Below are 20525 nucleotides of genomic sequence, written 5' to 3' on the forward strand. Positions count from 1 at the left end.
AACTGATATCAATACCACTTTAAAAATACATAGAAGCAGTAAAAAAAAAAACACTTAACTCTAAAATGTATAACAATATAGGACTAGAACTTACTGTCATCCATTTGGAGACTTGGTGGGCAGTAAAATTTCTTATGGGTAATTAAATTTGGTAATCCTCTAAAGAGACTACGGCATAATTTACATTCAAAAATAGTATCCACATCTTTTAACAAAATATGTTTAAGCTGTTTGGTTCCTAGAAGGAAAAGAAATATATAAAAGTTAACTCTGACCTGCACTTTTCAATCAAATGCCAACTGTTGATAATCCAAAAACAGTTACTCTGAAAACAAAATACAGAGACAATGTCAATTTCTACCACAGAGTGTTTATTAACTAAGTAAACTAAGCAAATATTTTATGATTTGGCAAGTTAAGACAGACAAAAATGATGTCCTTTTTCTATCAGTAGCCAATCAATTCACAGACAAACTAAGGCAGTGGTTTTGACATCCGAGAAAGCATTCAAGTGAGTTGAGAATAAAGGTATACATGACTCTTCCCTAGAGAGCCTGAGTTGGTAGGTCTAGGATAGGAGGGGGAATGCTTCCCATCACTCCTGCAAACTTTCTGCTGGTTCTGCCAGCTCTTTTCTAAATATGGAAGTGAAAAATAAGAGGTTTGGATTTTCGTTTTGAACATATTTCCCAATCCATTAAAGGTCTAAATTCTTATCACAGGATTATTTATGAACAGCCTTTTAAAATTCAGTTTATATTACTTCAGGCTCTGGGCCAACGTGGAGTTATGCTATTTTGTGATAAAGCAAAATTTTGCTCAGGCTTTTTGATAGCACCATCAATTTAAATATCTCAAGCCTTTATTCATGAGAACTTGCTGAAGGATGATCCTTCTGTAAGTGCTGTGAATATGTAGTATGTTAATTGGTTAGCAATAAAGGTGTTTGGCCTATAGCAAGGCAGGATAAAGTTAGGTGGGACAATCAAACGGAGGACTGGGATGAAGAAGGGCAGAGTTGACAGAAACTTGAGTCAGCTGCCCAAGAAGCAAGATAGCAGAGGACGGGTAAAGCCATAGGTCACATGGATTAACTGAAAAGTAAGAGCTAGTTAATAATAAGTCTGAGCTATTATATTGGCTGAGCATTTTGTAATTATTATAAACTTTGGTGTGTTTGTTTGGGACTAAGTGGTCAGGACAGAAAAATTACACCTCCATTTACAAGAACTCTTACCCCAATTCCAACTACTTATCAATATATTTACTATAATCCAGTATCTGTCTTATCCATTGATTAAAAATCCTTAAAGTAACCAAAACCAAGCTTACCATATTTATAATCACAAGGTGTTCAATTCTAGTCATAAAGAAATGCTACTGATCTAGGACTACTAAGCATTTTGGTGGGAGATAAAAAGGCAGAATAATTGGCAAAAATCATCAAATCTTTAGAGCATCCACAAGGAACAAAGCACAAACAAGACTTTTTGTTGTTACCTCCTACAGGTCTTTGCTATAGTAACTTACTAATTAATATAAATACCTTAATTATGTTACTTTCATTGACAAGGTATCCTAAATAATACCGTTAAGAAAACATAAGTACTGAATATTCTGTCATTTAACATGCATTTTACTGTCTATAAAGCTCTGGTACTACAGATACAGATACAGTGAAATTAAAACTGTAGGGTCTACCACACCCAAACATTAGATGGAGCTGAGAGAACCTCTCGAAAGAGGAGGAAGCATTGTGGGAACCAGAGGTGTGGAGACACCAGGAGAACATGGCCCACAGAATCAACTAAGCAGGGTCCACGGACTCACAGAGACTGAAATGACAATCACAGGTCCTGTATGGGTTTACGGTAGGTCTTCTGCATACACGCTGTGGTTGCTTAATTTCTAACAATTGGAGTGGGATGTCTTGGACTCTTTTGCATGGGACCCTTTCCATCCTCCTGGATTGCCTCACCCAATCTTGATGTAGGGGTTTGTGCCTAGTCTTACTGCATTTTGCCATACCATGTTAAGTTGATATCACTGGGAAGCCTGCTCTTTTCTGAAGGGAAACGGAGAACCCATGCAGTGGATCTGGATGAGAGGGAAGTGAGAGGGGAGAAATGGGAGGAGAGGAGAAAGGGGAAGCTACGGTCTAGATGTATTATATGAAGGAAGAATAAATAAAAAGAAAACAAACTGTAGCAGCTATAAAAGGTCATTGTTTCTAACCCAATCTTTAATAATCTATTTTTAATTTACTATTAACTTTTGAGAGTATATTTTATCATCATTTTAAAAATAGGCCATCCCTCAAAATTCTATTGCAAAATATTGCTTGACAGGTTATTAGAACATTACTAAGTGTTTAGAGATAACAAATCTTATCTTATCTAGTTATATTATCTTAAAGAGCTATATAATATCTGCATTTTTGGTTTAACCACCTTGTATCATACTGAAGCAAACCAAAACTAGTAATTTCACATTACAAAAGAATTTCATGACAGACAGCTCTCTTTGATTCCTAGCTAGCCCCAGAGTGATTAACAAACTATGTGAGGTGAAACGGGTATTGAAATACGTGGGTTAAGCCTCTATAACAGGTACATATTTAGTTTCACAAAATGCAGCTGAATATAAGCGTAGCGGGAAGAAAAAAGTGGAAATTTTACACACTGATTCTAAATTAAAAGATGCACTATATGCAAAACGGAGATTGAATCTTGCCTTTAAAAATAGTCGACAGAGCTGAGCAGTGGGGGCCATGCCTTTAATCCCAGCACTTGGGAGACAGGGACAGGAGATCTCTGTCAGTTCAAAGACAGTCTGGTCTACAGCTAGGACTGTTATACAGAGAAACCCTGTCTCAATCAATCAATCAATCAATCAATAAAAATAAATAAATCAAAAAAGAGTCACTAGAGCCCACTGTGGTGAATACACCAGCAGGGGGATATACTGTGGAGGCAGAAGCAAGAGGATTATGACCAAGGCCAGTCTAAGCTGTACCTTTGAGGCTCGAGAGATGGCTCAGCAGTTAAAAGAACCTACTGCACTTGCAGACCTGGGTTTGATTCCCACCACCCATGTAGAAGCTCACAACCACCCACATATTTGGTTCCAAGGGATCCAACAACCTCTTTGGCTTCTATGGGTGCCAGGCATGCACATGGTACACAAACATTCGTGCACACAAAACACCTGTACACAAAAAATACAAGTAAATAAATCTTCCTAAAAAGTAGTCAGAACACTGAGGGAAAACAGCTGAAGAAAAACAAGAAATCTATTTAACTAAAATTCAACTAAAGGGGTTAGAAAGATGGTTCAGTGGCTAAAAAGCATGTTGTGCTCTTGCAGAGGACCCAAGTTTGGTTCTTAGCACCCTCATCTCAGCTCACAGGTGCTTACAACTCCAGTTCCAGAAGGTTCAACATCTCTGACCTATGCAGGTACCTACACTCATTTGTATACTCCCTCACACATACACACACATATATACATACAGACGTGATTTAAAAAATAAAAAATTAAGAATTTTTTAAAATTCAACTTTAAATTTAAATAAGCAAATAGCAACAATTTAAAGTATTACCAATCTTATATAAACATGGTTATAATTAATAAAAACAGTGAAGTGTAAAAGTAAAACCTTAAACTAGGTAACCAGCTTGTTCACTGGGATCTTTCCATCATATCAATCAAAGAAAAAGAAAGATATCATTTCTTAATTAACTCTAGTTACACAGTTATATTCAATAGCAAGTATATTACTTATACCCAAAAGGCATCAAAAAAGGTTATCTCCTCTAACCTATCAGTTATATAAAAACACTTTCCTCAAAATGCAAACACAAACACACACACACACACACACACACACACACACACACACACACCACTTACTGTTGACTCAGGCACACCAATTTCTTTTGGGTCAGAAATACAACAAATGTTCTCTTGCTCCTCTGTCCTTTGTATGCCATCGCCCATGTTATTCTTACTGTAACATGTCCTTCCCTAGCTGACTCACTTTGATCCAGGGAAGAGGTCTCTTCTGCCAGGATGCCTTCTCTGACATTCCTATTACGACGCTACCATGCGCAGTCAGTGCCCCAGCTTCCCCCACTATCTCACACTCAGTTACTGTTCTATGTATCTATTATGCTAAGATACCTAAGAGAAAAGTTATCTGTGATGCTCACCACGGTACTCCTATTCTCAGGACAATGCCTAATGACTTTCATTAACAACTTTCTATATATTTATGAATATCATTGTTTTTAATCTATGTGTACTTGACTTAATAATCAAAAATGGTTTTCTAATTCCACATACAAGACATTTTACAAACATGAAAAGTAAGATGTGTCTTGTTGCACAAACAGATATTAAAAGATTTCCTCTAGTTTTCGCCATCATTTAGGGTGTTATATGTGTTATACTTTTCCCAGAACAGAAAGAATTTATTCAAAATGAGCTACCATTTTTCTGATTGCTTTGTCACAATAAACACAGCCTCTGTCATACTACAGCTCCTCCTCACCTGAGACAAAGGCGTGGTCATCTAGACAGAACATAAAATTTGTCTCACTCTCAATTCTGAGAAACAATCATGCTGATTTTCTCCAAACCATTCCTTTAACAAAAAATTGCTCTCTTTTTACTTAGGTTCTTAAATCACCTGAGAAGTCACTGCTAATTGCTTAATAGATCATCAACCAGAATCTTAAAAAAAAAAAACAACAACAACAAACAAACAAAACACCATAGGGTAAGATTTTTGTTAATGGAATAATGGCACATACAATAATAAATTTATAAGAAGGATAAAATTGCTTTAAGACTATGCCTACTTGATGAATCTTTCACTTTACCCTAATAAACACTTAATAGAGCTTTTATTAAATATCACATACAATATTATTCAATTCATAGAAACATAAAAGAGAAGGATGTGGTTCCACGATATTGACAGCTTCAGACTAGAAGAACTTTCTGCTTTCTAGGAACATAATCCTAGAGGACGTACTTGGAAGATGCATGCTAAAAATAATAAACCCAAAAGATATCTAGTCCCGTTTAAATTTCCTATAATTGCTAACAATCAGAAAAATTCCCTCAGAGGCTGCAGAGATAGTTTCAGGCTTGAGAGCACTTGCAGCTCTTCAAATGACTACTTCCAGTGCCCAGAATCCATGTCAGGTGGCTCACAACAGCCTCTAATTCCAGCTCCAGGGGATCTGATGCCCTCTTCTGGCTTCCTCAGACACTGCACACTGCATTCATATACACATGTACACCCACGTATGTATATACACACAGACACAAAATAATTAAAGAAAGATTCCCCTCAAAGAACAGAGCAGTCTCTGTTATATCTCTCACAGACCTTACTTCCATGCCAAGCTTATCTAGAATTAAAAGTAAGAATCATAATTCAGTCATGGTTTACACTAACTTCAATGAAAGTTACTTCAATCAGAAAAAAAGTAACTTCAAGATGGTAAAATCTAGGAAGACAACCACAAGAGTCATTACACAAAATAGTTATTATTTTTCACCAGCATACTTCAAATTAACAATTTATTCTTTCCTGGGAAGGAGAGGATGAAGTTCCTTGTGTATAGTTGTATAGTATATTACATATGTATAGAACCTTTTCTCTATAATTATATATATTATAATTTAACATTTGAATTTTAATATATCAATTTCATATTAAAGATTAGTTTTAAATGATGGACACCTTCCCTCATTTTCCTGTTTTAGCTTTAGGGCATTCTAAAGTTTCTTTGCCTCTGTAAAATGACTAAGAGACTCATATTCTCAAATAAATCAATGTAATAAATACCTAACAGATATTTAGTAAACCTCTAAAGTTATTGTGTGTTTTTTCTTCAAAATTGTGTTTTGAAGAAAGTGAGAAAGGAGGAAGATCAACTAAAAGTGTTAAGGAAAAGGAGGAAAGCCTGAGGACATCGCATCCCAGGTGTGATCCTGCAGGTATCTACTCGGGCATGAAGACTCCAGGAAAGCACAGGGCATGGCGGAGGTAGTACCAGAAGCCGGTACTGGGAGCAAACATCAGGTTTCAAGTCATCCATCAGGGCTCAGTGCAGAAAATCTATAGCCACATCTAACTCTACAGTAATTTCAACAAACAAATCTACCCACAAAGCAAAACTACCCAAGAATGCATGTCCACTACCATTTCTACTGGGAGGAAACAAAGAATATATTTATGCATGGATAAAAGAAAGAGGACACACTATGCAGCAGTTGTCACTGTGCAAAGAGTTAGAAGCCGGGTGGTGGTGGTGATGGTGCACGCCTTTAATCCCAGCACTCGGGAGGCAGAGGCAGGCGGATCTCTGTGAGTTCAAGACCAGCCTGGTCTACAAGAGCTAGTTCCAGGACAGGCTCCAAAACCACAGAGAAACCCTGTCTTGAAAAACCAAAAAAAAAAAAGATTTAGGAGAAACTTACTTTTTGCTCTATAAACTGTTATATCCACAATGTCATTTCTTCTCCCCCACAAAAAAATCTACTTAAATTGTTTTACAAATCAAGCAATTAGAAATAAATAACAGAGGTAAGAAAGAATTTTTAACTTAAAGCCAGGAAAATAGTGCAAAGCCAACACAAACACTTAACTCTGAGACAGTAAGAATGGATTAAAACTGTCCTGCAGTCAATGTAGCACACTTGAGCTGGTGAAATGAGTCAACTTCTCCTCCAGACACAGAGGCCTTTATGGGTTTCCAGCTTGGGTAGGAATTAGTATCGGCTTGCAGACAGTCCAGTGTAGGAGGAAGAAAGTAAGAAATTCAAAGATGGCACAGCAGTTGAAGACAGTGTCTGACTTGAAGTTGAAGGCAGATCCTACAGCACTGCAATCCCTCTGACTGCCTCCGCCATTCACTAAGCAGGCCCACGGACTTCACAGTTGTACTGTCAAGCACCAATCAGATACACAGCGCTACCAGGATAGTTTGCTCAATGCAAAGTGTGTGACCCAGATACAGTGGAAAGAGGCTGGAAAGGCATGAGTCACTGAGGGTGTGCTTATAGAAGACTGGGTCAGGGAGGAACTCAATCTCACGTTAGAATGGACGTTAAACCCCAAGTCATGTGGCCCATTTTACCTTACCCTTTACCACCTTTGGACTACAAAGAGCTACTTCAGTAGACTTTAGATTGGCTATATATGTAAGAGATTATTGTCTTGAGGAAATTCAAATTTCTGATTCATGGGACACAATAACCAAAAATTAATTTCTCTGAACAACTGCACATTTCTAAATCATCTCTAATTTAAATTATAGTATTTTCATAATTTTTCTATATTAAAAAATAACAAGGCTGGTGTGTTGGGGATATTTTTTAAAAGAGACGTCTGGATAGTTTTATGTAAACTTTATGTTTATATCAAGTTAGAGTCATTTGGAAAAAGAAAACTTCAACTGAAAAAAATACCCCCACTGGATTGGTCTGTAGGCCTGTCTGTGGGGCACTGTCTTGATTGGTGATTGATGCAAAAGGGCTCAGCCTGCTGTAGGTGGTGCCATCCCTGAGCAGAGGGGGCCTGGGTGCTGTAAGAAAGAAGCTGAGTAAGCCATGAGGAGCAAGCCAGTAAGCAGCACCCCTCCATGTCCTCTGAATCGGTTTCTGTCCCCAGGTTCCTGCTCTGACTTCTTTCAATGAAGGACTGTGATGTGAAAGTATAAGATGAAATAAACCCTTTTCTGACCAAGTTGCTTTTGGTCATGTATTTTATCACAGCTATAAAATCCCTAACTAAAACAAGCACATTTCAACAGACAAACAGCTGTGGGATGACACCAATTCAGATTACCTATCTCCCTGCCCCATTCTTTAGCCGCCGACACAGCCAAGAACTGGCAAACACAGAGACTCGATGACTACAGTGCAGTAAAAAACTCTCACTTCATATTTAAATATTTGCCTTGTGTAGTGGTTTAGATGAGAATGGCCCAGGTAGGTTCATATACTTGGATGCTTAGTCACTAACTGAAAGGATTAGAAGGATTAGGAGGTGTCCTCTTGGAGAAAATGTGGCCATGTTGAAAACACGTTGTTGCTGGGGGTAGACTTTGAAGTTTCAAAAGCCCAGCTCAGGTCCAGTGTATGTGTCTCTCTTTGTCTTTCTGTCTGTCGGTATGTCTGTCTCTCTGCCTGTGGACCAGGGTGTACCTCTCAGCTACTGCTCCAGTGCCATGCACAGTTCAATGCTCTCTGCCACGACGACAATGGACCAAACCTCTGAAACCGTAAGTGAGCCCTGATAAAGTCTTTCTTTTCTAAGAGTTGCCATGGTCACGATGTCTCAGTATAGCAACAAAATGCCTTCCAAAATTTAAACACACACACACACATAATATATATTCTAAAAAGACTTTTATAGATAAATCATTTATGAAGTACTCAATTTCAACTTAATAAAATAATATGGTAATAAACTATGGTAGTAAAAGATAACCTAACAGGTTATACTACTTAATGGAAAAAAACATTATTCTCATTTTCATTACAAAGAACAAAAGAATATTTATCTTTGTTGCTAAAACAAATAAAAATGAATTGTTATTCTCTTATGTAAGAAATATAAACCACTCCTAACAAGTTAAAGTTGTATATTCATCATAGGCAACTTTGATTTACAGATAATCCTGTTAATCAAGGTTGGGTATCAAAAGTAAAATCAATAAATATTCAAAATCAGGTAGACACTAGCATAAAGATAGGCATATAACAGCCATTATAATACTTAAGACAACAGACATAAAAGCCATGTCTGAGTCTACAAATGGGTCTCAGAGATAGAGAAAAAAAATTAATCTGAGGATACTCTACTTCTTTGAATCATAAAGTAAAGCAAATGTTTATTTCACCCCACTACAATTTTTTCTTTAAAAAACAATGTATTTTAATTGTGTGTGACTGTGTGTATGTGTGTATATACATATATACAGACCACATGCATGCAATCACCTGTGAACATTAGAAGAGAGTGTTGGGTTGCCTGGAGCTGGAGTTACAGGCGGCTAAAAGCTGCTATGTGGATGCAGAGAACTGACCTCGGGTTAGAAGCACTCTGCATCACTGAAACAACTCTCCCACCCTCACCTGTACTACTTTAAAACAAGGAATTCAAAAACCTTCATTCACACAGTTACACCATAATCATGCTTTGCTTTGAACCTCAAAAAAATTTTCCATTAAGACAGTAGCTTTAAAATAATGTTGAGATCCAAATATCCATAGATTAGGTGCCAATTCATTGTATTCATCTGCTTATTGATATTTGACTGAACAGAGATGTCAGAACATAAATCTACGAAAAATGAGTAAGGGAGCTGTAAGAATCATAGCAGCCTATGACCTCAATGATAATACAGAAGTCCTCACTTCTCAATGGCTTATATGTAATGAGTAACAGCTATTTTAAAGCATTGACCTGTAACTGCACAAACATAACGCAGCTAATTCTTATAATACTCTACAATAAACAAGCGTGGGTTTGGACAAGTAAGTGATCGGCTCAGGTTTACATCCCCCACTGCTCCTCCAGAGAACCCAGGTTTAAATCCCAAGCACCCACATGGCAGCTCATAACTGTTATAACTACACTCCAAGGAATCCAATGCCCTCTTCTGGCTTCTATGGGCATCAGGCACACATGTGGTACACAGACATACAGGCAGTCAAAACATTCATACATGTAAAATAAAATTTAAAAAAAAAAGAAACAAAAGCTTATTAAATGTATCTGAAGATATCGGGGCTAGAACATGTCTTTTTTTCTTTTCTATCCTGTGCTCAACTAAAGATACTGAAAACTTCAGAGTTTAGCAGGAGGTAAGCCCCACAAGCCAGAAATAATAATAAATTAATCTAGAATGATATTCCACATATCTTAATATAATTTACACCCAACTTTATAAAGAACCAGAATAACTGACTGCCTTAAGAAGTAACAGCATTTTATCTTAAAATATACCAGATTCCTCTAAACTATAGTAAAAATTTTAATTACTATTTAGTAGGTAGTATTGAAAAATAATTTCCAGACCAGGCCAATGTTTATTCATTCATCTGAAAAATATGACAACTCAAAGTATACTATAAAGAAAATCAATAGGCAGGCCTTCTAGATAGTTTTTAATTACTGTGTGATGTCTGAAAAAAAATAACTAAAATGTTCATACCTGATCGAAAGCACTCAATTATTTGCTGAATACCAGATTTGGATGTCTGTAGTGGTTGCTGTAATAAAGGTGGATCTCCAGGCTCCAGGATATAAACTACATGGGAGACAAACACACACCCAATCCACAAAAAAAAAAAAAAAAAATTAAAAAGGTTATTTAAATCACTTCCTAATGAATCAAACAATAGTTTGTCACAATCATGTTAATAAAGAAAATACATCATATATATTCATATATATAAAATTCACCATCATCTTTATAAGACAAATGAAGCAATGGAAGGAAAACCTCAATCATTCTCAGTATTGAAGACTCAATCAAGACTAGTTATTAGGTCTAACAGCAAATGCTTACTGCTTTGGCATCATTCAGTATCTACTGTTTGCCTTTTTATTCCCCTTAGAAAAGACCTTCATTTAACAAAAACCCTTAAGGCTATGGTGGTTTACCATATCCAGTAAATCCTTCCAAAAGCCTTAAAAAAATCACTTGATTAAGCAACCTGGACAATACTGAAACCCACCTGCCTAAGAAAGCAATAGACAAGTATACAATTAGAGGCATATAAGACTTTCATTGAAGTACTCTGTAGCACTGTACTCAACTGAGAGATGTAGTACAAATTCTAATTGTTATTAATAAAAACCCAGAGTCAGACATTGAGGGATGAAAGCTGAGAGATCAGAGAAGCAGTGCAGCCAATCACTAAAGAGACTGTACCTCTACCGAATCCTCAGACCAAAAGGGCAATCCTGTCCTCAGACTGCATCCTCAGACTACAACTGTCTCCACCAAACCTCAGACTGCACTGAGCTCCTGTCTCCTCCTGCCTCATGTTCCTCCTCCTCTTCCTCCTCCTCCTCCTCCTCCTCCTCCTCCTCCTCCTCCTCTTCCTCCTCCTCCTCCTCCTCCGCCCAGCCATATCACTCCTGTCTCCACCTCTATAGTGCTGGGATTAAAGGCGTGAGATCCCAAGTGCTGGGATCCAATCTCGTGTAGCCCAGGGTGGCCTTGAACTCACAGAGATCTGTCAGCCTCTGTCTCCTGAATGATGGATTTAAATGTGTGTGCCACCACTGCCTGGCCTCTAGTAGCTTAACTCTACACTCTAGTCTTCAGGCAACCTTTATTTGTTAAAACAAAACAAAATATTACTACAGAGAGACTTCAAATTTCAAAGTCTCTTTACAGGGACCAAACTAAAAGCTGTGAAGATGCCACATAACAGCTGAAAAGCACCAGCCAGTCCACTGTCCTGACAACGCAGGATGTCAGTATTGTTAAATAATAAAAACAGGGTATAGACTATGACCTATTTACATTAGTACATATTTATGCAGATGCAGAAATACATAAATGTAGTTGCTATAGGTATGAGTCTAGATAAGAGAAAGCTACCTTGGAAAGACACCCGAGTTTAGCAAAGGCTCTGTCGGGGTGGGTCAGAGGATGATGCTCACTTTCCGCCTCACAGTCCTATTACTTCAGAGCACACAAGTCAGGCGTTTACAAGTGAAGTAAGTAACTTTCCCATCTGAAAACTAAAAATTTTCACTTCTGTATCTAGTAGTCATTATTGCCCACTCCCCTTTGCAAAATTCTCTGATGAGTGGAAAAATGAGATCATGTGACACAGTAGCTGACAAGGACACCTGTTTCTATCGCTGTCAGACAGCAGGCTGTAGTGAAGAAAAACGGGCCATTCAGTTTTCATAATGTCCTACCCACTAATAACAAAATGTCAACCATAACCCAAGGACCATTCCCTCAGTGTGAGTGGGATCCAAGTTCCCTTCAGCTGGATGTGTGCTGCTACTGCTTTGCACCTTAGACCTGGAGAGCAACCCCATTTTTAATACAGAGTAGCTGAGGCTACAGGGTTATGTATACAGATGCCTTAGACTCTCTTTCATATTTCAAGTACTCAAGTAAAAGGAACCCCGTCTCAGGACTACATCATTTCACCAACTATAGGTACATAAAAAGAATAGACACAGACAACTAACTCAGTTTGAGAACACTGACAATAACTGCAGTGATAAAGAATTTAAGACTCCAGAAGATACTCCTGCATGTTAATTGTGTATAACTGAGGTATAATTAAAACAACTAAACACTCCGATCCCTTCTCCTCTTCTCTAACATGGTGCTAACAAAATTATCAAAAAAAGGAACTTTGTAATTATTAAATAAGATATAGCAAACTAATCAGAACCCACCCTGGGATATGGCAGCACCCACATTATCACATACAAACAACTGCTTTCCTTGCATCAGAAACAATCTTCTCACAAAACCTAAGTCAAACCAGTCTTTAAGAGAACCAACAGCAGAGGTTCATTAGCAGTCCGTTAGTGCTGAGTTAGGTAGAGGGATCTCTTTCCAGTAGTTGTGGATGACAGCAATTGATAACTAGAAGACATAATGAGCTACAAAGAGAAAATCTACCAACTGTAGAGAACTAAGGTCTGGCTTTATAAGGGGCAAGAAGCAGAGAATTAAAGAATAGAAAAAAATAAATAACAGAAACAGTAAAAGAGCTCTGGGCAGAAACAGACTTTGTCAGTTCCTCATTTGGGAGTATGCTCCAGAAGCTTTCTGTAACACACCACTTCCACTGCCATGTGACAATACTTAGCTTCAGAGTTAGAGCAAAGTTCTTACCAACCACCCTCAGGACACTTCCACTAGAGCACATACACACCCTGAGACAATATTCTAAGTAAGCCTGATGTCTTGGCTCTGCACGGACACATTTACTTAGTAGACTTGCAAGTGTAGCTCCCACTGTTAAAACAGACTTTTTCATTTAAAATGTATTTACAAATGGATATGTGTGTGTATACATATTGGTATATCAATATGTATACATACACATATAGCATAGTTACATATATGTGTGTACATATTGATATACATATACATATATCATGATGTACACACACATACAAATATGTAACTTTCTAAAATGTTCTCTTATATATCCTGTTGTCTGTTCCAAGATCAGATGATGAGACCCACCCAGGTCATAAACATGTAAAAAAATTATCTCCCTCAACAAAAATCACCCAAACCCTCAGAACATTTTGCTTTACACTCTTCCAAGAGTGCATATCTGTTTTTGTAGTTCTCTCCGGCCTTAAAACAGCTCCTTAAAGATCTTTCTGATGATGATATCTAGGATTTGCTTACCAAAAACGAGAAGTTGAGGGAGTAGCTGGAGAGTAGCAAAGGGGATTGTAGGGAGGTAAAGACAGCAGAAAAGATTTTCCATGTACTGATAAATGACTAACTGCATGGTGGCTACATCAGAGTCCTTCTACCACTGTGCTTTTAACTTCTGAAAACTTCTATTTAAAAAAATTTCTAAGAATATGCATATCCTGACAAACTTCTAATGCCACCTCTCACTATAAACTGACCCATTCCGACAAAGCATATGGTCTCTGCAGCAGCATTCTCATCTAAAGTTGCGCTCTCTGCTCCTAATCCAAATGAAGGCAGCCCACTCCTGAAAGCCCATTAGGGATGTCTCAACCATCACATGAGCATCCTCCACCTGAGGACATCTTGATCACTGCCATGTGATACTTCCTTCAGACCTGGAAACCTCCTCCTCACTCGGCACACACCTTCCTTGAAATACTGACAATGAACTAACCTAAAAATCAGCAAATGCCTAGCTTTCCACTGAAATAAACATCCCAAAGTATTTAGTTCTACCTCAGGAAGCAATATTAATAAGCAGTAACTTTTAGTTATTTTGATTAATGATATTTTAAAGGCATTACACCTTTTAAATACTTGATTACCAATGTGTACTGTAAGTCATGTTCAGGATTACCTTATTTGTTTCCATCTATCTCTTCCCACTCAAAAGCTATCTGAAGAAAGCACTGTCTTTCTCACAGTTTATACCCCATTGCCTTGGGTACTACCTGGCACCTAAGGCATGCTCAGCAATGACTTGCTAAAGAAATGAATGAGCAAACTAGTAAGCGCTATTCAGCTCCATACTATGCAGTACATCTTCACCTCAGATAATCAAGAGGGATAAAAACAAGGTCCCATCCTGGAGGCACCTGTTTTATTAGGTTATTACTGTTGTGAACACAACAGACAGGAGGCTGGAGTCAAATGGTTACTGTCATGTTCAGCAACATTTTCTTTTTAATTTATTGTTTTTTAATGATCTTTTCTCATTTTACATACCTATCCCAGTTCCCACTCCCACCCCTCTTCCCACTCTCCCCACCTTCTCCCCATCTTATACCCCACCCACTCTTGAGAGAGAGTAAGGCAACTAAGTCTGACATCACTTTGAGGCAGGCCCAAGGCCTTCTCCCCTATATTTAGGATGAGCAAGGTGTCCCTCCAAAGAGAATGGGCTCCAAAAAGCCACTTCATGCACTAGGGATAAATCCTGGTCCTACCGCATGTCCCCACAGACTGCCCCATCCACACAACTGTCGCCCACATTCAGAGGGCCTAGTTTGGTCCTATGCAGGTCCTGTGTTCCCTCCCCCACCCCACACCCATCAGTCCGGGGTCAGCGAGCTCTCACTAGCTCAGGTCAGCTGCTTTGGTGGGTATCACCATCAAGGTCCTGACCCTTTCAGCAACGTTTTCTTAACAGGAGTTTCTTCCCCTTTACTACCACCATTTTCCCCTTCTCAAAAAATTATTTAAAATAAACTTATGATAAAAATCTAAATAAATAAATGTAATTAAAATATTTCAATTAAAAACAAGCCAAAGTAGAAAAAAGCATGCCAACTCTGGTAACTTTGAAGTAAAAAGTGGTAAACAGTTGTCTTTGAACTGGAATAGAATAGCCTTTATTTGTAGTGACAGTATGTTTTCCATGATGCCCTTTTAAGGGCAAAGTTCTAGAACCATCAATAGCTTACAAGTACAATGTCTATCAAATTAAAATTCACAAATGTTCTTCATGAGTCAAAAGTTTAACATCATAAATTTAACCAAATCGCTCCAACTTAAATACCTTAAATATGCTTAAGTACTTCAAGGAATTTACAATACAATAAATTCTATCCAAAACATTTTAAGATGGTTTTAAATGTAAAAAACCCGGTTTCCCTACAAGTGCAATCAACCTTCTTGATCCAAACTAAACTTTTGAAGGGATGGGGGGAGGCATCATGCTATGGTTTTTTAAAAAAAACTCCATGGGAAACTTATTTTAGTGATAAGCAATTTTCATGAAGATGAGTGCTGGTATTCAACCACCTATCTATCTTTGCCTTTTTCTTCCGTTTTAAACATTCGGAGCGTGGAGTAAACCACTAACTGAAGCCTGAAAAAGGAAAAGCAGCTGACTGATCTTGTGGAAATGATTGAGGGTGACATTTGCAGCACTTTCTCTGGGGGATCAAGCAAGGGAGATCTCTAGTCTGTCCAGGCTTTTAGCATTACAAGTGGATGTATGCCGGGGAGACAGACCCCCACCACCCACCCTCGAGTTAGTAAGGAAACGCTTCTTAGAGACAGCTCTGAAGGGGAGAGCAAAGACACCAGGCAGGAAAACGGACTTACCTGGTTCGCAGCATCCGTGATGATGGTGGTCAGTTTGACAGTATTTGTCCCTCAAAGGCATTTTTTTAATGGGTGCGATCTATTTTCTTTTCACTGTGAGAAGCTCTTCATCGCGGCTTGGCTGCGGACAGAAGCACAAACCCGTCACTGTCCCTGAACTTCCTGGGGAGGCTGTGGCTACAAGCACCATAGACCATCAACACCATGCGCCCTCAGCTCTCCCACCCCAAGGCCCGCACCTTCCGCTCGGCCACGAAACCGACGCCCGCCCGGCCTCCAGCCCCAAGTCCCCCCGCACAGGTTCATCGCCCTACCCGGAAACGCAGCGTCCGGCGCGCAGCGCAGCACAGCACAGCGCAGCGCACAGCCAAGGCCTGGCCGGCTGCGCAGGCGACTGCGGCCTCGCCGGCCGGGGCGGGCGGACGGACAAGCGAGCGGGCGAGCGCGCGGAGAGCCGGGCGCGACGAGGCCCCGGCGCGGCCGAGAAGAAGCTCGCGCCCTCCCGCCACGCACGTGCGTCGCGGGGGTCTCCCTGGCGCAGGTCGGGTCCGCGCCGCCAAGTGCGCCCAACTTACTCAACTCCCGGAACGGGCGGGCGGGCGAGCGGGCCGCGGCACCAGCCGGGCGCACGACGCGGCGGAGGGCCCCACCTGGCGCAGCCCCGGCGCACGGCGCGGAACCGAACGGGGCTGCGGCCCGGCGCGCTCCCCAAAGAGTCCCCGGCGGCGCGGACGCGGAAGCGCCACAGCTCACCACGTCCCCGGGCCGCGGTGGCGGCTCAAGGCGGCCCTCCTCGGCGCTCCGGGCCGGCGAGCTGGCGGGCGCGCGGGCGCAGGCAGTTGACAGGAGGAACCGCCGGGCGCAGCAGCCGAAGGAGCTGGAACCGGAGCGGGCAGGACCGAGGCGCCCCTCGCCAGGGCAACGGCCGCGCCGAGCCCGGGCTCCCCCTCAGCGCCGCTCCACCTGCAACGGTCCCCCGGGCTTTGGAGAGGGGCGGGGAGCTGCGCGGGGCCCCCACCTGGGGCCTGGCGGGTAGCAGATGCTTCGGGAAACTTTCGGGAAGTCAGTCCCGCTCTCTCTCGGCCGTCCCCCCTCCCCGGTCAGCCCGAGCGACCGCCGTGGAGAGGGTAGGAAGGGGGAAGCAGACAAGTCTCCGGCTGCGACAGGGAGCGACTGACTGACCCCGGACGGAGATGGGGCGAGGGCAGGAAGTGACAAGCTCACGGAGTGGGTGGGGGGAGTGTGGCCGGCACGCCCGGCAGCGCGGCGCGCATGCGCTGGCCGGGCAGCCCCGGTGGGGAGGCGACGCGCGGGGCCGGCCTCGGGGGGAGACCGCGGGGCCGGCGGCGGATGGCGGGCCTCGCTGGCGCGCGCCCGTGCGTCCTCCCGCCGACCCGGCGGCTGCGGAGTCCCGGGCCCCGAGCCGCGTGCGCGTCCTCCTCCGGGCACGCGCCGCTCGCTCGCTAGCTCGCTCGGGCACCAAACTGTTGCTCGCGCGCTGCGCTTCGGCCCGCCAGAACCAGGCAAGATTGGGAAGGCGACGGAGAGAAAGTAGGGTAGACTCGGTCCGAAAAGGCTGGCAGGTGTTGGCTAGCCAGCAGTTGACTGTGGTGCCTTCTAGAACTTGGGAGACCAGAGTCGTCTTCGGGCTCTGAGGAGGAAAACGATTGGGCGGAGATGGGTACTCCTGCAGCGTTCTGATGGTGCCAACCCGAAAGTGAAGTTGGTTCACATGGCTAGCACACACTCTCCTTCTTTAGCCCCAGCATCCTGCTTGGAAAAATCCCCGAAGATTGAAGATGACCATGACCGTCTTCTGTCAAATCTGCAACCCTCTGGCTGCTTCTCATGGCGAGTAGCTGCTGCGCCCACCTTGTTCCCAACCCTTGCCCTTGCCAACTTCAAGTATGTGTCGCTATTGATCAGGATAGTTTGAGAGCGCCCCTTTGCCCTTATTTATCTTAAGATTAATGAAAACCACAATTATCTAACTTGAGCTCCCAGTTTGCGAGCTTCTCTGTGTTTGGGATTTTGTTTTTTGGGGATGGTCTTGCTAAGTCACTCAGGCTGCCTGGAATTCCCTTGAGTAATCCAGGTTGACCTTCACCTCAGGAGTCTCCTGCCTTTGCACTGTGCTTCTCAAAGCCCGGGTTATAGGCTAGCCCCCATTCTCAGATCTGTGCTTGTGAAGAAAATCGCCAAAATCCATTTTGAAAATCCCCACGAAAGTTTGTAAACAAATGGAGTTTGTAGGCAAACAGTAGGACTGTTAAATAGACCGCTTGCATAGGTAGGTCCTGGCCAATTGGAGCAGAATAGAATAGAAAAACGATCTGCAGCTACATAGTATATATTCCGATCTTGTCTTCTGCCCCACTGTCAAGAAACGATGCAGATTATAGGTCAATATGCTACTTCTATCTGATGGTATTATGCAACCACTAAAAACCGTATTGGGATGGGAAGATGACATTGTCAGTGAAGTGCAAGCAAGCAAGAAAACCTGAGTTTGATCTCAGAACCCATGTTAGAAAAAATACTACAAGGGTGGAGAGCGGATATGGAAGGACTGGGAAATGTGGGGGATCGGGATGCATGATGTGAAATTCACAAAGAGTCAATAAAAAATGATGTGGGGGAAAATACTAAGTTCGTGGTGGCAGTGCACCTGCAGTCCCATGCTAAGGAGACCAATGGAATCCCTAGGCTTGCTGACCAGTTGGCCTGACCAAACCGATGAAGTCCAGGTTCAGTACGAGACCCAAGAGCAATTGAAGACATACAACATGGACCTTTATCCTGTTCACACACAATCCGTATATCCATATATGCACAAAAATTTTCTTCCGTAATATTAGCTGTATGAAACATACTTTAACCAAAATGTATTTTTGAAATGTAATAGATGTTATAGATGCTTTTGTCTGAATGAAGCATACACGATTTAATAAGAGTTAATAGTCAATAGGAAAACTATAAGTTTTCTTCCAGTGTTCCGTAAATAGTTAAAATTCCACTCTTAAATGGCTATAATTATGTGAAATGGAATAAAACAGTAAAGCACAAAAATATACATACCATTCAAAATGCACTGAAAATACTGAGAGACAACACTGTCAACCTTGGAGATAGTGTATGGTAAAATTTGAAATAAAATACTTTTGTTTCAAAGGACATTTTTCCTAATTTTGCATGATTATATTCATCCCATGTATAGAGATAAATACTAAACTTTTTATAAGCCAGGGAAGTATTATGTATGGGAATTTAAGTGCTTGCCAGGTATTAGTTTTAAACCATGTTTTGTGGAGGCTGGAGAGATGGCTCAGTACTACAGAGCACCTGTCGCTCTTGCAGAGGATCTGGGTTTGGTCCCCAGCACCCTCGTGGTCTCACAACTGTAACTCCAGGTCCAGATGACTGTAAGTGCAGTGGTACAAATAACTGGCCATTAGTAGAAGGGCCACAGAATTGCTAAGAGAAATTTTTTTAAAAAATCTGGAAAGTACAGACAAAATTGAGATGTGAGTAAAACAGATACTCAACACCAAGTCACAGAATTTTAAAGATGAAAATAAGCCATGGGAAATACCTAGTAAACCTTACTTTGTACCCGGGAAAACAGAGAACCCAAAAATAACAAGTGACCAGTAATAACTGCTTTCCAGACCTAGGAGGCTCCTCCCTACTGTAATGACAGGAGTAATATCTAAGATGCGTTTACTTTTTAACATGTTTTCATTTCAAGTACTGACCCTTTTAATTCCGTCAGCAAACCAATGGCGTTTCCCTTGTCTTCCATTCTACAGTGAAACAGCAAACTTTGCAGCTGACAGGCAGTTGAGCCAGCATCTGAAACAATTTGACATAGGAACTCCGAATTTAGCCTCTAGTTTTGTACTGATTCACTATATCATAGCTGTTTGGGGTCAATCACATGGTATGTGAAAGATGATCTTTCACATACCTGCCAGCTGGGAAGAAAGGTCTGATATGTCAAGATACTGTGAACACGGTGGCAGAGTGATCCCAGGAGACAAGGGTAGAAGAGTTCAAGGCCATTCTTGTCCACATAGCAATTTGATACCAGCCTGAGCTACATGAGACCCTGTATCAATAAAACAAAACTAGTTTGTACATATATGAAGTCAGATGGAGCTGCTAACTCACAAGAACTTCACTGAAATTGCATGGTGCTCTAAAACTTAAATTTTAGATACCAAGAATTTTCACTCTACAGAGCATGTTCACAAACCACCCCAGGTATGAATGTGAACTATACCCCACAGGTCCAGATGTTGAACATTTCCTCTCAAGTTGGTGACCCTGTTTTGGGAGGCATAAAAACTTGGGGATTCAAGATCTGTCTGGAGGAAGATCTTTGGGGGCATGACAGTGAAGGTTCTATCTGGTCTCAAGTACGTTTCTCAGTTTGTCCTTCCTGCCTACCATGAGATGAACGATTCTGCCATGTGATTTTGCTACCGTGATGTTTTGAGTCTCAGAGCCAATGAAGCCGGGAAGTGTGAACTGAGACCTCTGAAAACCTCCTACTGTTTGCTATATCAGATATTTGGTCACAGCAATGAATGGTCTAGACAATAAATTATTACAGCCTCCATTTTTTTTTTGAGACAGAATCTCACTGGCTCAAACTGGTTCTCCTTAAAAGTCGAGAAATCCATCCTATAGAGTAACCCAACTTCTATTTTTTATTGATTTTTTTTA

The 20525-nt window shown here is 41.2% G+C and overlaps 1 protein-coding gene across 6 annotated transcripts in view; it reads right to left on the bottom strand.

The window, feature by feature from the left end:
* Nucleotides 1-16944, bottom strand: part of Znf800 (zinc finger protein 800) — a 49093-nt gene extending 32149 nt beyond the window's left edge. For 2 of the 6 annotated variants that reach the window (XM_075953872.1, XM_075953878.1), the window contains exons 1-4: nt 16816-16944; nt 15798-15918; nt 10239-10334; nt 95-238 (exon numbers count right to left, since the gene is read on the bottom strand). In XM_075953872.1, the coding sequence (XP_075809987.1) occupies nt 95-238; nt 10239-10334; nt 15798-15858 (301 nt within the window). In that variant the 5' untranslated portion in view covers nt 15859-15918; nt 16816-16944. Of the gene's footprint in view, nt 1-94; nt 239-10238; nt 10335-15797; nt 15919-16111; nt 16237-16372; nt 16504-16550; nt 16683-16815 lie in introns of those variants that run through there. The other 4 variants (XM_075953875.1, XM_075953873.1, XM_075953876.1 and 1 more) reach the window with 4 other exon arrangements.
* Nucleotides 16945-20525: the final 3581 nt, after the last annotated feature.

This window comes from Microtus pennsylvanicus, chromosome 19, assembly GCF_037038515.1.
Source record: "Microtus pennsylvanicus isolate mMicPen1 chromosome 19, mMicPen1.hap1, whole genome shotgun sequence".
Taxonomy (NCBI): Eukaryota; Metazoa; Chordata; class Mammalia; order Rodentia; family Cricetidae; genus Microtus; species Microtus pennsylvanicus.